The sequence below is a fragment of the Acomys minous genome, assembly GCF_964271855.1.
Source record: "Acomys minous genome assembly, chromosome: 19".
Taxonomy (NCBI): domain Eukaryota; kingdom Metazoa; phylum Chordata; class Mammalia; order Rodentia; family Muridae; genus Acomys; species Acomys minous.
Genome location: NC_140499.1, coordinates 37,796,659 through 37,811,199, shown reverse-complemented (window position 1 = coordinate 37,811,199; position 14,541 = coordinate 37,796,659). Strand labels below are relative to the sequence as shown.

At 43.1% G+C, this 14,541-nt stretch overlaps 1 protein-coding gene and 1 long non-coding RNA gene across 2 annotated transcripts; one reads left to right on the top strand and one right to left on the bottom strand.

Moving 5' to 3' along the window:
• Positions 1 to 1,197: 1,197 nt before the first annotated feature.
• RAP2B (RAP2B, member of RAS oncogene family) lies at positions 1,198 to 3,897 on the bottom strand. The gene has a single exon (XM_084769196.1). It carries the CDS (start codon positions 3,201 to 3,203, stop codon positions 2,652 to 2,654), a length of 552 nt encoding a protein of 183 aa, XP_084625322.1. The 5' UTR covers positions 3,204 to 3,897; the 3' UTR covers positions 1,198 to 2,651.
• Positions 3,898 to 9,717: 5,820 nt separating this feature from the next.
• LOC311590322 lies at positions 9,718 to 13,916 on the top strand. The gene is made up of 3 exons (XR_014776830.1): positions 9,718 to 9,793; positions 11,338 to 11,523; positions 13,821 to 13,916. It is a non-coding gene; the product is annotated as an uncharacterized lncRNA (long non-coding RNA).
• Positions 13,917 to 14,541: the final 625 nt, after the last annotated feature.

Below are 14,541 nucleotides of genomic sequence, written 5' to 3'. Positions count from 1 at the left end.
AAGTCTTCCAAATAATGACAAAAGAGGGTCACCAAACACATTTAAAAAAAAATACAGAAAAAAAAATACACAACCCTCCCAACAGTGTTTGATATCTTCAAAATGTGCAATGCTTTAATCTACTTAAGCAATCACATTTATTCAAATGTAAGGAGGAATTCTTGTAAAAACATTATTTTGAGCAGTTTCCATTCCTATACTTAGAAACAAAATTGTGTCTTATACTAATGAAGAATTGGAAAATAAGCAAAGGCCAGTACAGGCAAAATTGTTCTTCCTCCCCACTGGAAGGGTGAGATGAAACCTGGATGGAGACAAAAAAAAAATTAAGGCAAGATATATTGATATAGCTTTAAAGAAACCTGTGATCTCTTTTGGCTTTGTGAGAGGAGTAAATTCCTTTGCTAAGACCCTTCAGACTTCAGCTTTGCCTCATGAACTTATGGTATAAAATTTTATAGATACTTTCTTATTCTGTAAAGATGATTGTACTAAAGAGCCCAAGAAACATACAAATAAAAAGTAGCAACACACATTGCCTCCTACTTTTTAAAAGACACAACTTCTGTGGTCAAACATGGTCCAGAAACTAAGGAAAGGAAGATAACCCTCTTTAGATAGTTTATTATTTAGCTTTTGTGTATGTGTGTTTTCAACCTAATGATTTGGTTCCAAATAAAAACTTTGGAAGGGCTAAAATAATGGCTGTGAGAACACACTCTGTACACTGCCAAGTACACTGTGTGTGAAATAAAGTTAAGAACACTTCTGACTCAGTGTGTAACATAAACAGACAACACAAAGACAAAGAGAAATTACCCCCTATTCTGCCAGGTCCATGTTACTTTCCCCTTTTGCCTCCATTGCTACCAACACTGATGTTTACTGCTCTTCTTCAGCAGGGCTGAACCAATACACTTCCTCATCTTGGGAATCAGATGATATAGTCCCCTCCACCTTGAATCTTAGGCCTTGATACTTTTCTCCATTTTTCAAAATTGGAAACATTGTCATCTAATTGTTCATTACTTTTCTCCATTTTTCAAAACTGGAAACATTGTCATCCAATTTGTCTGGAAACAGTTCTATCTTCAAAGGTTAACAAACCACATGAGAAGGCAACATGTGTCTGGCTGTCTGAAACCATTACCATGGATACTGAAAATCACTCAGTATGAAACACAAAAACACAAATCGTTTGGAGTTTCTTTGAAAATGACATTTGTATTAAAAGCCTTAAAATGAAGAGACAGTGACTAAAGGAGTGGAATTAAAGGGTACACCTTGTTAGAATTCTCTTGGTACATAACAACAATAAACTTTTGCTCTTTGCTTCTGGAGGAACACCCTGTAACAAATAACAAGAGACACCTGGAAAGCAACAGAAAGGGTAGCAAAAACCTGAAATCTGAACAAAATGCAGAAAGGGGGAAGTTAGAGACACGGGCTTAATACTTAAAAAGCTAAAATGAATGAAGCAATTCATGGAGTAGCAGGTCCTATTTGTCCTGGCTCTTTCAGGAATATACTGAAAGTGGTTTTGGAGACAGCAGATTCTGGGATATGGTGGGAATTCACAGGTTGGCACCGGCTGGAACAGCTGAGTTTGAAGGCACGCTGCAGACACAGGGGTGCTGGGGGCCCTGAATCACATTTACAAAGTCTTTGTATTGTATTTTTAAAAGCTAGTCAGCAAAATCTGTCACTGCCAACCACAAAAAAAAAAAAAAAAAAAAAAAAAGCTATACTTAAACACACACTCACACACACACATACACACACACATACAACAGCACACACAAAAATGTGCAGATCTGTAACATTTTTTTCACAGCTGATTTAAAAAAAAAAAAATACTACCATTCTCCCCCAGAATCCCCTTTGATACAGTAGGTAATCAAAATAGATTTTTTTTTTTCCCACAAATATCAGCAGACACTTCCTGGCACCCCACACTGTATTGGCATCAGTGTTAACAGTCCCAGTTCACATGTGCAATACTTCAGCTTGGTTACACTGTAACAAGAACCCAACTTTGCATAGACATCCTCAGAATCATAATCAGTCCCTGGGTTGCCCTTCCAAGCTGGCAGAAAAGGAACCCTGGGTCTTAATTTCCAAATAATCCTGGAAAATAAGGGAAAAAAGAAGTTTCTTCCCCTCCTCTGGCTCCTTCATATGGATTTCTTGGACCTCTTTCCTTGTATTTAGAACTCGGAACTATGAACAGTTGTTTGGGGGAAACCCTCCCCCACTGCCTCCTCCTTCCCATCACTTCCTCCACCTCCCCACCCCCATTTTTTTTTTCTTCCAGGCTTGAAACTTTTGCTTGCCGGTGTCAAGCAGCCAATACAGCGCCTTAATGGCTACTTAAACGGGGAAATATGCATGAACCGAAATCAATGAGGAACGTACACGCTGCATAGAGCCACATTTCCATCAGGGTCTCGGATGGTCAGCAACGGACACCCCCTCGAACCCCGGCTGAAGGCTGGGGATGCTGGCCACAAAAGTCAGCCAGGTTCCTCTGACATCCCGGGCAATACAAAGTCGTCTCCAATCTCAAAGCAAGAAGACAATCACATTAAGAGAATCGGGTGCTTTTGGCTTTGTGCACAGAGCGTGGCCAGCGCCCGGCAGCCGCCGGCGCCTCACAGGATCACGCAGGCCGAGCAGCAGCCCTCATCGCCGTTGGGCTGTGCCGCGTAGTTCATCTGCCTCACAATCTCTGCGAACAGCTCATCCACTGAGGCTTTGTTTTTGGCCGATGTCTCCATGAAGGGGCAGCTCCACTCCTCAGCCAGGGCCTTGCCCTCGCCGTAGGAGACCTCACGTTCGCCCTCCAAGTCCACCTTGTTTCCTACCAGGATCATGGGTACGCGCTCGTACCGCTTCACGCGGATGATCTGGTCCCGCATGGGCTTGATGTCCTGGAAGCTCTGCTGGTTGACCAGGCTGTAGACGAGGATGAAGCCCTGGCCATTCTTGATGTACAGGTCCCGCATGGACGCGAACTGCTCAGTGCCCGCGGTGTCCAGAATCTCCAGCACCGACGGCGACGAGTCTACCTCGATCTCCTTGCGGTAAAAGTCCTCGATGGTCGGGTCGTACTTCTCGATGAAGGAACCTGTCACGAACTGCACGGTGAGCGCGGACTTGCCCACGCCGCCCGAGCCCAGCACCACCACTTTGTACTCTCTCATGGCTCCGTCGGCGCCCTCGTCGCGCCTGTCGCGGCCCCGTCGGGGCTGTGCACCGGGGAAGGTTGGGATGGACGGGTGGACTTCTTCTCTTCCTCAACTCCTCAGGAAAAACCCCGGCGAGAGTGGCCCGGGAGTACGGGCTCTCCAATGGGCTATCAGAGCGCCACGCCGGGCCGACCAGCGGCGGGGGCGCGTCCCGGAGGCGCCGATCCCGGGCCCCGCTGCAGCTCTAGCGGAGGACCCTGAGGACAATGCGCGCTGCCGGAGCAAGACTACGGCTGGAGCTCCTCGCCACGGCAGCCTGGGAGAGCCGGGAGGTGGTGGCGGCGGCTGCTTGCAGAGGCGGCTGCTAATTGCGCGTCTGGCTGGGACACGCGTGGCATGAGTCCCCGCGGAACGTGCGCCCAGCTCCACGGCCCATCATTCTCTCTCTCTCTCTCCCGCAGCCTCCGCTGGGCGAGGGCTTCCTACTCGCCGCGCGCAGCCCGGCCCTCCGCCCAGCCGAGCATGCCCAGTGCGCTGCCCGCGGCGCCCCGCCCGAGCTCCGCTCCAGTTTTTCCGCAACGCTGGGAGGAGGCGTGAGAGAGGGTGTGGCCAACCGGGAGGGGCGGGACGGCGCGAATCTTGGAACTGGGCAGTCCTGGCTGTGCCTGTGGACGGGAAGCTCCCAAACCGAAGCTACCTCTTTCAGGGCTCTGTGAACCTCTTATGGGCGCTTTGGAGGATAGACACTTGTCCCCGATCCCAGACGGTGTGCGCTTCTCATACACCTGCAGGGCATTGCTCAGGCCAGGAAAGGTAGCAGAGAAGCGAGTCCCCGCTTGGCCCGGTGTTCCCGCGTCACTTCCCTAAGAGGAACTCAGCCTGAGTCCCTACCGGGATGAGTAGCAGGAGTGAAAATTAGTGGGGCGCCGCAGCCTTCAAGGTAGGAGTCGCCCAGCCAGCCAACCTCCCCCTTTGGTTGGAGCCAAATCCTGGCTAGTGGATCCAGCCCCGCGGAAGGCCCGCGGCTCCTGCACCTAGTCAGGGCATGCTCAGTCGGCGGAGCAGGTTTGGGGCTCGCAAGTGGGAAGGTTTCGCACCGCACACCCACACGCCAGCTCAAATTACCTCTCCCAGACTCCTAACTCATTGGTCCCAGGATGCGAGTCTCACACCCCCAAATGTTTTCCCATTGGCTATTGCCGAGGTTTTGTCACTTTAGACAGCTTCATTGGCTGGAAAGTCGCCTACGCTCAGGATTGGTTATTTATAGAGATTGAGTGGTGAGGCGGAGGCCCAGCTGTTCCTTTTCCACTGCTCCCCGCCCCCTCCCACCCACTGCCGGGGCCTGTAGATCTGAGAGGGGAGAAAAGAAGGAATTTAGGCGGAGTGCTCTAAACTAAATATAGTCCTTTGTTGGTGTTCTGGAGGGAGTCTGTCTTCTTCAAGCTCAGTCACGACTGTCCCTTAAAGGGAGCAGCTAGGGCTCCTTGCTGCTCCCGGTCTGCAAGAAAGCCCTAAGTTTCTAACTTAATCTTTGCCGGGAGAGGGTTGGATAAGAGATGAGCCTTCGGGAGCTTGTGGCAGCAGGGCATGTGGGGCTGCCCAGGCTTGCCTCATCCAAGCTCTGCATGGTGGGGGCGGGCAGTCGCAGGACTTGGCTCCGCTCAGTTGCAATAGGATGCGAGGTGACGCCTGGACTTGTTTCTAGTTCCTTGCGTGGAGAGATGTCGAGACCTGTCAGCGCACTACTCTGGCAGCGGGCGCCCGGGGGCGCGGAGGGGTGGAGATAGATTTGTGTCAAGTCAACCCTCAGCTCAGTGGGCAGCCTTATCTGCTGCCACTAGCCTCTGCTTTAACCGTCCTCACAGGAGAGAGAAATGCTGTCCTTACAGGAGAGAGAAACGGGCAATGTGTGGTTTTGGTTCCAAGTCACGGCAGTTTGCAAGTGAACCTGCTCAAGACTCTTGGCTGCAGGGCCTAAGTGGGTATCGCAAGCGCCAGGAGAGCCAGGCAGGACCTCTATATAATCCTGGCCTTAGTTTTACGGTGATCCTTGGCTCTGCCATTTACTGGAGAAAGGGTTTTCATGGTCGACTACTGACTGCTTCGATATAATTACGCTTATATAATTCTTCAGAGAATTATCTCCGAAACAAACTTTAATATAACTGGGTGGAACCGTGCCAACATTCTGCCAGTGTTTAATGTCGGCCAAGTGTTTTGCATGCACTATCTCAATTATCCCTCATAATAATAATAATAATAATTACTTCTACGCCCATTTTAAAGATGAAAAAACTGAGGCTCCCAGATGTCCAGTAGCTTGACTAAGAGTGGCAAAGCCGGGATTACAACCTAGGTATTTGACTGTAGAGCAATCAAACCTCTCCCAGTCCTTTCCAGAAAGGTAATCCCCAGCTTTTCTTCTCACTGAGGACTTTAGTCACAATGTAATCAGACGAACTTCTAAGTCAAAGCAGGGGGACCCTCTGCCATGACCATGCTTTGCACTCTTCTGGTGGAGATGACATCTCTTTGGATGGTGCTTCCTCTTCTAGACTATGGCTCTGGGGGACTGGGCCTCTGACATACCTTCCCATGTGGTACCTAACCCACTTCCAGGATCTTTTGAGGACTCATATCCAATTAATAGTTCTTTATTGGACTGTGTACTTTATTAAGGTGCTGTGAGGCCCCGTGAATACTGGGAGAGGGGACAGTTGGAGTCACCGTTGTTCTGGCTCCTTCCAGCCCAGCCCTTTGAAGGAGTCCCAAGTATTGTGAACTTAACACATGGATGTACAGGTTCTGGTGAAGATGTATTTGTTGGAGGGTGAAGACTGAGCTCATCTTGCCAGTTTGTTTATCTTGGCTGATAACTTTAATCCTGTTAATGTTGTTTAATCTTAGTATCTGTGATGTCTATAATTGGTTATCAACTTGACTACATCTGGAATGAGCTACAGTCGACAATCGAGAAACGGAGTCCCACCTGTGAGAGACTTTTTTTTTTTTTTTTTGGCTTGGTTCGAAGTGGGTGAATCCACTTCTAGTTCAGACCTCTGAGGTAGGAAGACATACATCTTTGATCTAGATCTTGAGCAGGAAGGCACACCTTTAATCTGGACCACACCTTATAGCTGAAGTCTGTATAAGGACACAGAAGAAGAAAGCTTTTGCTCTTTATCTGCTTGCTCTTACCTTACTAGAGCATCCATTCCTTCAATGGCATTGGGGCTTATTTATTTGGGATTCCAGCATATATTGAAGACTGACTGAAACATCTAGCCTTGTGGACTGAGGAACTACTGGATTCTGGGACTTTCTGTTCATAGCCAGACATTGTTGAACTAGCTTGACCTCAGCCTCTATGTCATCCCAGTACATCCCCTTTTTATGTAGAGAGAGTCGTTCTGTGAGTTCTGTTACTCTAGAGGACTCTGACTAATACAGTAGGCCTCTAGGCCCACAAAGGTGTGGTTTTTCATAACCTGAAAGAAAATGCCTCCTGCTTATATGCTTAGTGTCTACTTTCAAGGTTTGGACCTCACTCAGTTACTACCTGGCAACTTAGGCAAGCCCGTTGACCTTCCTAACCTTAGTTTGACTATGTATGAAATAGTGATAATGAAAGTGGCCCCACCCACAGTGCTGTACCAGGTACCTGGAAGAGAATCTGGACAGCAAAGCCCTCAATTTGCAATAGAGAGGTGAGCAGAGTTAGAGCCCTGGTGTCCTGGCTGTCTTTTCCAGCAGTGTGATGCATTCCGGGGAGCTAATAATGAACAGACAGTGGATAATAATACCTGTTAAAGCTGCTGTGCACCAGGCATTCATCAGTTACTACCCAGCCCCAAGCAGCTGCACAGCCCCATCTAGAATAGACAGATATTCATGTGGACAAGTGGATGGTACAGCAGGGTTTTGTTTTTGTTTTTGTTTTGTTGTTTTGCTTTGTTTTTTAAAATCACATGCCAATTTTTTTTTCCCACAGATAAGATATATGTTGGAGATTGGTTTGATGTGTTCCGATGCTAGCTGCTGGCTGGGCTCACAAGGCCTTGTTACTGCTGTGAACCTTGCCTCCCTGATTGGCTGGATAAATATACCTGTGCAAGGCAGAAGGACGGGGTGGAGTGAAGATTCTGTGGGCCTGGGCAGAGAGAAAGGAGATGGGACAGAGGTAGAAGAAGGAAGAGAATCGTCATGCGACTGAAACAGAGTCACTTGGGCCCAGAGGAGGAATTCTCAAGTTCCTCATGGAAAGAGATGCAGAACATTAGCAAGTACTTTGGGATTATGGATGTGACATAGCCCACAGAGAAATCATTAGAAGCAGATGGAATGGGATGGAGAGTGGGAATGATTGGAGGATGGCTTAGGAGGTAATATCTGCCTTGCCCCGGGTAAAGGCTTATTCTTAAGTACGTCAGGTGTCTGTGTTTTCATTGATTGTTAGCAGGCTAGAAAATACCACCATAATAATAATTAGCATAATGATAAACATTTATTATGCCTTACTTCTAAATAACCACTACATATATACAAGGGGTATTGTGATTCAATATGAAGCCAAGGGTTCAAAAAAAAAATTAGGAGGGGTGTTAGGGATTAAACACAACCTGTTTCCCATGATAGTTAAGTGGTGCACCATTGACGTATGTACTCACCAATGTGTGTGTATGTATGTATACACATATGTGTACACACTCATATCTAGAAAGACAGACAAACAAGTCATTGCTCCTTTGCCTAGGCTAGTTTTGAAGTTGATCTGGTAGCTCCAGCCTCAGCTTCCTGAATACCTAGGGTAACAGGGCCTGCACTGCTCAGCTTGGCTTAGCTTAAACTGTACACATTTTAAAGCTGACCACTTCCTCTTATCAGAGTTTTGTTTGGTGTGGCTTGGCTTTGTGTGAGTCGATATCTGCCCTATACAATAATTCTTTATAGAACTAAGTCTGATTGTCCTAAGCCACCATGTGAATTATTAGAGGGTGGCACCTACATCTGGCTTATCTTTAGAGCCTTCTGTGTTTCATGGTATTTATTATAATATGAGATCTTCAATAAATACCCATCGCTGGATGTGTAAGTTACTGCTCTTCTGAGCTCTATCTGTGCTAAAATATTGTGACAATCCTTGATAAGCCATAACACAAACCTTGGTCTAAAGAAAACTATAGCCTGATGGCCAACCCTCTGAGTCTTGAGGATGCTGGAGTAATGAAAATCAAGAATCCACACTGTCTTTAGTGGCCACCATAAAATAATGTCCTAGAGAGAGATGCTCAAACTCCAAAGGGCAAATGCCTTCTATGAAGAAGGCATTATCTTCTGGCAACATGAGAAGGAAAACTGTTTTGGGAAAACAGTCTGAAGGAAACCAGATAAGGGCAGCTTAACCTTTGAGATGCTGTGTTAACAGAAGCCCATTCCTGACCTTCGCACACACAGAGCAGTTGCTAAGTTCCTTATGAGATGTGTCTGGGCCTGCAAGGATACCAGGAATGCTACCAGGTGGATCTATAAAGCTTCAGATAGAAAACAGCTCAGTAGCACAGCCCATTCATCCAATGGAGCTGATTTCATGATGTTCACAGATTTCCCAGATCTAACTGCAGGTAAAAATTTATTCTAGATAAAGTCTTCTAATTTTGAAAATACCTAAAGTTGGTGGTGACTATATCATAATTTAAAAGTAGAAGATTAATGGCTTTGCAGAACCTCTCAAAAGATACATGTCAATTAACTGAATTTATGATAATAGAACCATCTAATTGGCTTAGGGGTTTATTAAAGATAGTTTAAAATTAGCCAACAAGAAGGTCCACTGAAAATACTTCTAAGTTAGGCAGTCATTGCCTCATATTGTTTGTCTTATACTTAGGATGGCCAACACATTTCATTTGGCTTCATGTAAAATCCTGTTACCTGTTGAGCAGCCATGTTGTAAGAGCAAGTGCTTGACCAGTCTTGATGAGATCTTGAATCTTTGTTATCTTAGAGCCATCAGGGACATCTTAGAACTATAACTATAATCATAACTAATTCATCAGTCTTATTACTGCATGCCTATCTGGGTTACTTGTGCTCTGGTCTCTCTTTTCTTATTTCAATTATTCCTCAAAATAATATGCATGAAAAATTTTAAATTAAACAACCTCAGAAAAATCATTCAAGATCTACAAAATCTATAAATATATACCGTATTTGGGAGAATCAAATCAGCCGTTAATCTCATTTGTCTCTTTTTATCAGTTTGGTATTGCATAGTAAGCTCAACAAATAAATTAATATACTTGTTAATATTGAGAATATGTTCTGCTGATCTCAATAAATAAGTTTCACTGCGCTGAGATGTCCTGACAGACTAGGCTGGTTCAGCACAGTGACCCAGTATATTTGTATGCATCCCATCATATGCATGTCTTGAATGGCTTGGCATATGTCAATCCTTTTAGCCAACAAGGTCAAAGTCCCTTTTCTTAAAGGTACATGATCTGACCTTTCCTCTCAGGTCTCAGATTTGCCAGAGATCCTCATGTGTGTGGAAGACCTGTATCCCTCCTGTAGCCTGTACCTTCATGTGATGAAGATACAAAGTAAGCTCCAGGAAGGGGAGTTTTAGACAGATTTAGTTGATCTAGCTTTTCTTGCTTGAAAGAGCCATCTTAAACCCCCGTCTGTTTGTCTGTTTAAGAATCCTCTCCTCAGAATGTTCTGTTCCAGAGAACCAAATATAGAAGTAGGAGAAATTGCTTAGCTCCATTACAAAGAATTTTCCTCCCTTTCTTTTCCCCTGACAAGCCAGGAGATGAAAGGAGCTCCCCTCTACCCCTGCAGGGATGAGAGCGCTACACTTCCCCAGACACAGTTGAAGCCTATCAGCCCTCTGCAGCAATGGCTCCAGCAAGTCTTTCAGCCTGGGCTTCTGAGGGAGACAATGAAGGCCTGTGTTAGGAAGAGGAAGTTTCACTTGTAAATTATCACTGGCATTGGGGTCTGCTTTAGAGAATCTGCCTAATGGGGACTCTGTTTTACTGGGAATTACATAATTGAGCCATCATGAGGTTGTATAAATGATCTGTGAGCCACAGTTTGGGAAGTCTGTACCTGAAAGTGGAAAATGGTTTCGTGGTTGTTGTTTTCAGGTCTGTTAGCAATGCCTGAGGGAAAATATATCTAAAGTCTTAGGTACCAAAAGATTAGTGTTATTTCATTCAACATTTGTAATAAGTTTATATGACTACAGAATATATTTTAAAAGTTCCTTTCTATTAAAAAATCTTATTGTTGTATAGAAATAATTTTATGGAATGAAAAAGAAGTAACCCTGGAGAACTAATAAAATATTTGTGGGTTTTGTGCAAGCTGCATATTCTAGGTTAGTGCTCCAAACATTTTATGTAAAGAGCCAGATCATAAATATGTCGGGTTCAGCAGACCAGACCACCTCTTTACTACTCCTAAGTTTCATCTAGCACACAAGCCTCCTTAGACAGTATGCAAATAAATGGCCGTGGCAGAGTGCCAGCACTACTTCCTTTGTGGAGACAGGTGGTGGACTGCACTTGGCTTGCAAGCCCGTGGTTTGTGGATTTCTAAACCATGAATTGAAGGGAGTAGGAGAAAACCCCTTATTTGTTGCCAGACTGTCTTTAAATAAAAAATTAACTACTAGCCTGTCAACAGATGTCGTTACACTTTTGGCTATCGTCAATGGGAAAATGCCGGTAAAATATTGACTATAGATCAACAGATGAAACGCAATTTATATAATTTGCAAGTGCTCATATTGCTATTCATACAAAAATGTCAGGCATTATCCAGACTTCATTATTTTTATCTTTCATGTGTATTTTTAATTGTTAATTATAGATTATATTTGCTATGTAACACATATTACATATATAATACATATATTGCATAACTTTATATATATATTTTTTACTGCCATTCATATATATATACCTTGAAAATAATTTATTTAATTTGTGATTAGCTTTTAATTTTAAATGGCTTTTAAAATGCAATTTTAAAAATATTCATTTTCTGATTTCACCTTTTTCCTAGTGGCCTTCCTTTGTGGGTTTTATGTCACAGACATAAAGACCTCTTAGTTTCATAAGCTTGTGTTTTCTTTTAGTATGTCATGGTTGTGTGTTGGCTTGCTATTCGAATGAAGAAGAAAGTTGGTGAGACGGAAACCTGAGTAGTAGGATGCCCATGGAACAAGAGCTTCTGAAGAGACAGAGAGAGGAACTACAAACATGGACCACAGGAGGAAGCTTCCTTCATACGGAATGAGAGAGAAAAGCCATGTGACCTGAAGGTGAGCTGACAATCCCAAAAGTTGCAGCACTGCAAATAGCCTCAGCATCAGTAAAAATGGCAGTGCACCTGGTGGCAAGGGGAGCAGCCAGATGTGGGTGCAGAATCCCCAAAGAATCAAGGCAGTTTGTCACACTGCCAGTGCCGCACATGGCACAAAGATGCTCAGTAACTAAATTTGGGTACATGAATTGATGAAAATGCCAATTCACTGTCTCAAAAAATTTAGATGTTGATAATTCCTTGCAAGTGGATCAGATCAAAATCAACTCCCAGAAGGCTTTTTTTTTTTTGCAACACGTACAAATACGTAATTATGAAACGAAGTATACATGTCCCATGTGTCTGTAGCCTTAGTGGAAGTACATTTGTGACCCTGTAATCAAAATTCCAACACAAATAGAAAATTAAATGAATTAAGAAAATTGTCACAAAGTGATCTTTTTATTTATCTTTCTATGAAATGAATGATAACTTACAATAAAGCCTGGCTAAACTTTCAGAGAATTAGTCATTTTGAGTAGCTTTTTTTTTTTTTATTATTGTCCACAAAATGTTTATGCTATATGAGATACTGTCACAGTAAGAAAAACATTTATATCCTTTTTCATTATGTAAGTGGTATATCCTTGTCATATAAAATTCAAGGTATTTAGAAAAGTGGGAAAAATAAAAACAGATCCTTTACAATACACCGTAATGTTTTGGCTAATAGTCTTATCATTATAGAATTATTTTCTGTATAAGGTTAGGTCTCTCATGGCTTGACTTAAAGCTCAATTTAGACTACATATTCTACAAACAAGGATTAATTTAAGAGTCCTAAATACTGGCTTAGTGGATAATTTTCTTCTTATTTAATTATCTCTTTATGGGAATTTCTTATCTACTTTTCTAATGTTATTACAATCAAATATTGCCCAGAAGTTGCCTTATTGACAAAGTCCCCAACCCAGCGTGTTTGGAACTGTTAACTGCCTGTTTGTCTTGAATATGGGATAAAGGGCATTCAGGCTTATGACCTCTGGGGCAGCAGAACATGGCTGCCTGTTATATAATCAGCTAGCGGGCCAAGAGCTTTCGGCGCATTCCTCCCAGTGCTCTTCGGTATGTCAGCGCCATTCAATGCACTGGTCCTGATTTCTGCATTACCCACACATTTCTGCTCTCATTGTCAGAACCCACCCAGGCTTCTGTCTGTTTTCTCTAAGAGGCTTAAAAGAAATCTACCTCTTACTTTTTTTTTTTTTTTTTTTTTTTTGCAAATTTTGTCCCAGTATGTCTGGGACATGTCTTTTCCTCAACTCTGCAGGTTATAGGGAAAACAGGGTTATTTTTGCTGACATGATTTCAGACCAAAATTTTCCTGAGTTTCTATGTTGTACTCCACAACTTTACTGCAACTTGGTTCTGAACACCCAGCACCCTTTGCCTTCCGAAGGCCTTCATGTTAAACAGTGCAAACAGACACAGACAGAAGCACCTCACTGCAGATGCAAGACTATTGTATGAGTTTCAGGAATATTTCCTTTCCTATAGAGTCATTATAGTTTAAGTATGGAAAAAAGATAAAACACTTTTGATATTTCTCTACCATCCTTCTTCTGCATCTAAGTACCTATTTGTGTAGTTTGGGGGTTGCATTATGTCCAAATGCTTTATACTAAAAATGGCTACATGAGATGCTGAATCGAGTTTCATAAAATATTGTTAAATTAATTTTGGCTTGGGATGAGGATGGAAGTTCCAACGACTTAACTAAACATATTTTGGCCATTTTGTAAGCTGTATTTTTTTTTCAAAGCAGTGTTTTCAGTATTGATGATCATAAATTAAATATCATTCAACTCAATAAAACATTGAAGACGCTTTCTGTCTTGCGATATCAAACACTCTGCCAAAATTTAATTCTTTATGCAAAAATATAACCCAGCACATTCATCTTATTAGTATGGAAATTTGCTTTCATCTTTAACAAATGGTAAATTATGTGTATAGCAAAACTATTTTAGGATAAATTTATGTTTTTATATCAGTAAATGTTTGATTTGCATATCCATTTTACATTCCTATATACCCTAAATCGCATAGAAGTTTCTCAGGCAGAAAGAGTGTGACAATGTAACAAAGTTTAAGAAGCCCTGCCCTGTTCTATAACGGTCCAAATTACCTTTGGGAAAACGTGATTCAGGTTTAGAAGCGTGACCAAAGGATGTCAGAAATCCTCAAAGGAAGATGCCAGTTAACTACAGGCTTTTTTTTTTTTAAATCAGAGATAACATCTTGAATTTTCCACAGTTTTTGCAGGGAGAAGAAATAAATGACTTTGGAGGAAAAAGCTCCCAAGATACCGGTGATGCTGAGGACATGGATTCCCAAGTACTTGGTGCCTTGGAGGAAAAAGCTCCCAAGATACTGGTGATGCTGAGGACATGGATTCCCAAGTACTTGGTGCCATGTTTGCAACAAGATATCTATACCATCTAGACCTCACACAGCAGCAGACAAATGCTAGCCAAAGTCACAATCATTTTGGATGTTGACATCTGTAGTAAAAAAGTGTATATATATGGATAGCCAGGAAAAGCTCTCTAGGGATCCAGGGAAAGGGCCAGCGATAAGAAGACTATACTTTCTAAGTGCTATCTGAGAAGAGGAAAAGGGGGTCTGGACTTACCCACTGCAGTTAAAAACTAAGGCAAAACAACAGCAGTGATGATGATGATGATGATGATGATGATGATGATGATGATGATGATGGATGGTTGTGACTGCCTTATCCCTGTAGCAGCTTAATGGAGGAAATTAAGATACACGGAGAATTGAAAAGACTCTTTAATTTACCTGTTTGAGTTGTTGTCTGGGAGGCTTTACTGCCTCTGTCTGCTAACCTAGGCCTAGTCCCGGAAGCTTCTAGCCTCCATACAATCTAATCCAGGCCTAGAATGTTTTCAGCCTCTGAGATTTACTACTTAATGAGCTCAACCTTTCTCGTTCTTTCTGAGCTCTGGGCTGGCTG

What these genes read in the sequence shown, in the direction of transcription:
- RAP2B (XM_084769196.1), bottom strand. Translation starts at nt 3,203, where the DNA reads ATGAGAGAGTACAAAGTGGTGGTGCTGGGCTCGGGCGGCGTGGGCAAG.